Below are 7,156 nucleotides of genomic sequence, written 5' to 3'. Positions count from 1 at the left end.
TTCTCTAGAGAATAATTAAATGGGCAGGTAACAAAGCAACCACAAATCATAACACAGCTGAAAACAATCTTGCTCTCCATCAAATAGCTCTACAGTTGACTTGGCCAAATAAATCTCTCTTTGCTTACATCTAGGCTTGTGGCTGGAATCATTACTGCAGTAAAGTCTGCAGTATGCAGTTCATATGCCTGTACAGTTTGCACACGTATACACATCGGTACAAGGATGGTCTTCTTCTCTGGCAGCCTCTCTCACATCACACCTTCTATTAACTCTGTTATAGAAGGTTCATTGTTTTCTGCTTTTCCTGCATGTTCCTCTTCTATCCACCAGGTGTCCTAGTTGCACCTCACACGGTATCCGAGATGAAGGAACGGTTGCTTAATGTTTCAAGGATGCCTATTTCTCCTTAAACCTGCCAGCTTGAAAACCCACTCTATCTTGCCAAGTTTTCATAATCCAGGATATAATATGTATAAATTGAGAGTCTTTTTATTTCCACCGCCTGCTGGTATAATGTTCCGCTTGCAGGGAACCGTTTGAACTTGTTCTGAATTCATCAGACTACCGGTCAGTGAACTCTCATCCCTGTGCAATCAGCAGACCCTCAGAACAAGGATTCTGCAGGCCAATTCCCACACTCTCTTCCCTGAGTTTGATTGGCTCCCCTTCAGGGCACAGATTACAGATCCCTCAGCTCAGCTCTCCAATTCACAGACTCCCATTCCCATCTGCCCAACTCTCCTGAGAGGAAAAGAGTGAGGACTTGAAGCAGGGCAATAACGTTAAAGCACAAAGGGGTTTCATCAAATGATTAAGCCGAAAAGAAAAGATCTACATGTTTAGAAAGTGGAAGGTAAAACAAATTAGACAAATAAATAAACTAAAAAAGGGAACAAACCTATCTATATAAGTGGCTGTGTATGGAGACAACTTCTTCCTGAGTGAAAAGGTTGGCAGACTGATCCATTCCAGAGCAAGTCAAGTCATGTTTAGGTGCAACCAACACCCACTTTCTCTTTTAAACACAGGGCACACGTTTCGCTCCTCCGTTCAGTGAATACTCTTTATTTCTAAGAAAAGGGGAGAGGGTAGTGTGTTTGGGTTAGCACTGCGGTAGGTACAGCAAGTATTTTTCTCCACAGTAAGTATTTGCTTTAATCTGTTTTGGATAATGCAGAACGTTTTGATTTGAATACAGGCCAGAGCAATGAGCTCCTTCTTTGTTCCAAGGATGAATCGTGGTTTTGTCCAGATTCTCATTTTCTGGTTCATCCCAGCAGTCTGCGATTCTGGTGAGTCTGTTTTGAGCTTCAAAACTTCAAAACTTAGCTGCTTATGTGAAACCGGGTCGCGGGGGCAGCAGTCTAAGCAGAGATGCCCAGACTGACTCCTCAGATGTAAAGGAGCAGCAGCAAAGAGGGTTTCTTGTTTTAAACTGTATGTGATTACATCATAAACACAATATGAGCTCATAAAATCTGATTTAATATAGTTTATGCCAGTAGTTTGAGTTTTGTTGTTTTAATTTTCTTGGTTTTTTGATGTTTTCAACTGACTGCTTAACAAAGAGTCGGAAGCTAAAAGCAAGCAATTAGATAAATGTTTGAAATACTGTGAAAAAGTTTTACCATCAAATTGGTAAACAAATGACAACACGGCAGCATTCAGTTCAAGAGGCTACATTTGATTGCTGTTAAATTTGATTGCAGTTACTGGTAGACATATGAGTAATAATGTCTTCGACGTGCTAGTTTTTTTCTTCATTAATATCCAGGTAGGCTTACATGGTGATAAGTGAAACCTAAAATCACAGGTGGGTGGGAGTGGGGCAGGTGACCTTGAGCACGTGCCTGGAGGACAACATTTTAAACTCTTGAATTCTTGAAAACCAGCATCCCCAAACAAACACATTTACAGCATGTGTCAGTATTGAGAAGATTATTTTCAAACCAAAAATCAGTAACTAAGAATACTTGCCTGTACTGATGTTTTAACTGATAAGCGTGATTTCGCTGGCAGACACAGAAACTGAGAAGAGAGCAACAAGTCAACTCTTGTTCTAAGATAGCAAAGCCTCCTGTGGTTCTTCTTTTAAACTCACAAACAAAACAGTCTTTTTTTTATTACCTCAATTCTATTAGACAAATTAATTGCATTCATTTTCAATAGTTATTCTTACAAATGTATTGTGGGTATACTACCACGTGCTGCAGTACATAAGTCAGGTTGCAGGCAGGAGGACACATCACGTTTTTTTATCACTATTGCTTTTGAGAGCTGATTGGTGGTAAAATTACCCCTGTATGATTTAAATCATGAATTTCAAACAAATCCTTAGCTTCAGTTATTAGCTTTCATGTACAAAGATGTGGCATTTAAAGGAGCATGAGGCTCCTTTTAAGAAATTAGACTCTCTAGCGCCACCCTTCGCCACGACGGCCGTTGGGGGTACTGCAGCCAACAGCAAAGCCGGCACGGGAGAACGGGGAGAACGTGCATGCAGCGTCATGTGACGTCACATCCGCAGCCCAGCGCGGGAAATTCGGGCCCACAATTGCAGCACATTTTGCAGCACACAGCCTGTTCAAGGCAAAGGAGAGATACACTAGGGGGCTCATTCTTTTTGGTTTGGAACGCTTCATCTGACATTATTACTAGAAAACTTAAAACGTTGACGAATTTTTTTCATAAATCCTGCCTCAATCCTGCCTCAAACTCCTTTAAGTAGAATGATCTTTATTTTGTATGTGATTTGAAGGAATTATTCAGTGCCATGCTCTAACTAACTTTTTTGTTTGTTTATTTGCTTGTCTTTTCATCAGCCATTATAACGCTAGAGACCAAACCCCATGTGGAAGCAACATGTGGAGAAAATGTTACCCTGACCTGTAAAGCAAGCTTTTCAAACCAGGAGAATGTAAAGATAATTAAGTTTCAGTGGCTGCATGCAGGCAGAAATATGTGTGCGAATGAAGACAAGGACACTGATGATCTGTTTCGGTGTGGGAGGACAAACACAAATTCCCATCATGAACTCACTCTGATTCTCACCAAAATAAAGCCGATCCAAGAGGGACAATACCTCTGCAAGATCCACACCAGCGTGGGAGTAGAAAATATCAAAGCTAATGTTGTTACTAAAGGTGAGTAAACTTTAAATATGTTTTTTTCCACTCCAAAAATATATATACTGTGTATATTTTTACAATAACTGGATCTTTACAGATTGCATAGGAAATTCTACCACCTCCATGAACCAGACTCATGCCACCTGCTCATTCAGGGGAAATTACCCCAGCGGCGTGGTCCACTGGTTCCAAGGAGACGTCAACATAACAGACGGGGTCAGCACACAAGCAGAGAGAGACGAGGACGGGTTTTATGATTTCCAAAGTACATTAGATACGGAGGGGAGAAACCTGAGCCAGCCTCTTAGCTGCTCGCTGTGGATGCCCTCCATGGGCAAGTACGTCGTCAACTTGAGATCCAACGCACTAAGTTCATCAGGGAGTATCATCCAACTGCAGTGGGTCTGTGTTCTGCTAGAGATCATAATGATGAGTTACCGGATGTAACAAAACTGCCACAAAATCAAAACAAGTCACAGACTTATTCTGGCTTATGCAAGTAATATTTTGTGTTTTAACAAACCTGAACCGGTGACTGAAATGCGTTCAGTGACGGGGTAAGTTTTGTGAATCATATTTTGCTTTCTCAGAAGGTAATAAAGGAGCATCCACTGATGAGCAAATCTGACACTGGAAAGGAGGACTTTCAGGCCTGCATTTTAAGAATAAACACATTTCTCCAGAAGCCATTTTAGGATGCCCACTTTTTAGGACACATTTGAAATCACATTTCATGCTCGGTCTTCTTTTACTGACAGTTTTATGCTCACTCTGACCTGGTGGCAGTCAGACAGACTCAACTGCCATCCCCCAGTTCTCTCCATCTGAACAGCATCAGCAGGGCACGGATGGATTTGAACTCTTAGCCAAAAGGAGGCAGCATTTCCATTCAACAGTAACTTGTAATATTGCTGCCTTTGTAGAATAGGGCTTTGTTTAGCGTTAAAATGGAAGGTTTATAATTATTTTGCTATTTTGCTGCTTTTATTTGTATGTTAAAGGACACTGCTATATTAGCATGAATGTATTTTCATTTGTCACCTTATTATGTATCAATAAGAAGTTTGAAGTGTATGATTTTAAGTTTCCTTTGTAAATACGCAGCATCAAAGTGTGAATACTAAGAAATAAAATCTTTATGAAGCTTGTGGTACTGAGGAATGCCAACTGCTTCTGTGTTTGGACGGATAAAGCCCTTATTATACCCAATATACTCAATCATCGTCTTAAGTGGTGATTCATGCTGACTGTGTGAAATGGGAGATTTTGACATGCTGTTATCTTTATTTAAAGGATCGACATCAGGGTTTGCAGAAACAAGAAAGAGAACATGGGGGGAACAGTCTGATGAGTCAAGCTCTCAAGCAACAACATGTTCAAGCATTACATTGCAAAGTAGCTCTCGCTCAGACTGGCCAGGGTTACAAAAGTGGAGATAAGCATTGTGATTTCCCAAACAAAAAAAGGAAAAGAAAAGAGTTTTCATGCATTGATATTGAATTTTAAATGTTACCGTATACTTAATCCCATCATTTTCTCTGTTTTCATGAGAATAAAAAGTGCAAATGTATTTTTATTGTCACCTGTCCTAAGTGAGACAGAATTATTCCTCCTGAAGCAGGAAAAGAAACGAATCCAGTTGATAGCCGACTCCTCTTGAATGTGAGGTTCAGTGATCTCAGCCTTCAGCTCTCCGTTTTGCGTACGATGTGGTCCTGTTGGTTTCAAGTCGTCACTTGACACTTGACGACTCGTCAAGTGTCAAGTGTCTCAGGGTCTTCTTCACGGGTGAGTTGGTGCAGCGCACATGTAGACTCTGTTATTGTGAAGAGAGAAATGAGCCAGTTTACTGGTCAATCTAAATTCCTACCCTTAGCTGTAGTAAAAGACTGTGAATAGTGACCACAAGAATGAGACACAAGTGGCTGAACTGAGGCTCCTCCATAGGGAGAATAGATGGAGATCAGATGAGAAGTTCCAATGATTGGAATGAGCTAGAAGTAAAGTTGTTGTTTCTCCACAACTAGGCAGGGCCTCGGGGCAAACCGAGGACATACTGGAGTATTATCTCTTGCAATCCTCTCACGGCGCAGAGAAAAGTTACCTAGCCTCTCGGAGAAACAAGGGAACAGAAACATAATCAAAAACTCTAAATCAGCTCTGAGCATCCAAAGACGTGCTCAGTCCCGTCATTATGTCCTTATTTGGAGAGACTCACATGCAGAAGACAGGTAAGAACTAGTTCAGACTTTATGGACTTACTAATCAAAAAACAAGATTGTGCAACTCTAGATATCAGCAACGTAGAAAAACACAAATTGCAATAAGAAAAAAGTGAGAAATAACAACAGCAATCTAACACACCGGAAAAGCAAAAAAACTATGCTGTGGCACCTGGTAAACATCACTGTTTTCACTCACTCTCATCTCACTCACTCATCTTCTCCCGCTTTATCCGTTCCCGGGTCGCGGGGGCAGCAGCCTCAGCAGGGATGTCCAGACTTCCTTCACCCCAGACACTTCCTCCAGCTCTTCCGGGGGGAGTCCGAGGCGTTCCCAGGCCAGCTGAGAGACATAGTCTCTCCAGCGTGTCCTGGGTCTTCCCCGGGGTCTCCTCCCGGTGGGACATGCCTGGAACACCTCCCTAGGGAGGCGTCCAGGAGGATCCGGTACAGATGCCCAAGCCACCTCAGCTGACTCCTCTCAATGTGAAGGAGCAGCGGCTCGACTCCGAGCTCCTCCCGGGTGACCGAACTCCTCACCCTATCTCTAAGGGAGCGTCCAGCCACCCTGCGGAGGAAACTCATCTCGGCCGCTTGTATCCGCGATCTCGTCCTTTCGGTCACTACCCAAAGTTCATGACCATAGGTGAGGGTAGGGGCGTAGATTGACCGGTAAATCGAGAGCTTCGCCTTTCGACTCAGCTCCTTCTTCACCACGACGGTCCAGTACATCGACCGCATAACTGCGGACGCTGCACCGATCCGTCTGTCAATCTCACGCTCCATCGTTCCCTCACTCGTGAACAAGATCCCGAGATACTTGAACTCCTCCACCTGAGGCAGGACTTCTCCACCCACCCGGTAGAAGGCATGCCACCCTTTCCCGGTGGAGAACCATGGCCTCGGTCTTGGAGGTGCTGATTCTCATCCCTGCCGCGTCGCACTCGGCGCAAACCGCCCCAGCACATGCTGAAGGTCCCGGTCCGATGAAGCCAACAGGACAACATCATCTGCAAAAAGCAGAGAGGAAATCCTGTGGTTCCCAAAACGGATCCCCTCCGGCCCCTGGCTACGCCTAGAAATCCTGTCCATAAAAATTATGAACAGGACCGGTGACAAAGAGCAGCCCTGCCGGAGTCCAACATGCACTGGGAACAAGTTTGACTTACTGCCGGCAATGCGAACCAGACTCCTGCTTCGATCATACAGAGACCGGACAGCCCTTAGTAGAGGGCCCCGGACTCCATACTCACTCAGCACCCCCCACAGAATGGCACGAGGGACACGGTCAAATGCCTTCTCCAGATCCACAAAACACATGTAGACTGGTTGGGCAAATTCCCATGAACCCTCGAGCACCCTGCGGAGGGTATAGAGCTGGTCCAGTGTTCCACGACCGGGACAAAAACCTGTTTTCAATCACTGTTTTCAATCTTTTATATTTGAATATGTAAAAAAGAGCTGGCCCAAGCTTAAATAATCTGTGATCCACAGGGGTGCAAATAAGAATATTCATTATCAAAAACTCTGTTACAAAGCACGGTGGACTTGGCAGTTTACTAACTTTTTATTTTAAAATAAAGTTAGTTAAAACCAACCCTGACACACGCTCTCATGCATTCTCATGCAGGGTTGTCTTGGTAACAGAGAAATGAGCGACTGCAGCCTCAAAAGTAGGGTACCCCTGAAAGAGAAACATGTGACGTGAAGGACTGTGTGAGAGTGTTTGTGTAAATGAAAAATACATAGTAAAGCAATTAGTACAACATATAAAAGGTTAAAAATGGCATTTTGTACAAATGA

The 7,156-nt window shown here is 43.4% G+C and overlaps 1 protein-coding gene across 1 annotated transcript; it reads left to right on the top strand.

The window, feature by feature from the left end:
- Positions 1-980: 980 nt before the first annotated feature.
- Positions 981-4,655, top strand: LOC133422002 (uncharacterized). The gene is made up of 4 exons (XM_061711842.1): positions 981-1,116; positions 1,202-1,295; positions 2,826-3,146; positions 3,229-4,655. The coding sequence occupies exons 2-4, from the start codon at positions 1,211-1,213 to the stop codon at positions 3,576-3,578; spliced, it is 756 nt and encodes a 251-aa protein (XP_061567826.1). The 5' UTR covers positions 981-1,116; positions 1,202-1,210; the 3' UTR covers positions 3,579-4,655.
- Positions 4,656-7,156: the final 2,501 nt, after the last annotated feature.

Source organism: Cololabis saira, chromosome 21, assembly GCF_033807715.1.
Source record: "Cololabis saira isolate AMF1-May2022 chromosome 21, fColSai1.1, whole genome shotgun sequence".
Lineage (NCBI taxonomy): Eukaryota > Metazoa > Chordata > Actinopteri > Beloniformes > Belonidae > Cololabis > Cololabis saira.
This window is presented reverse-complemented; position numbering and strand designations above follow the sequence as displayed.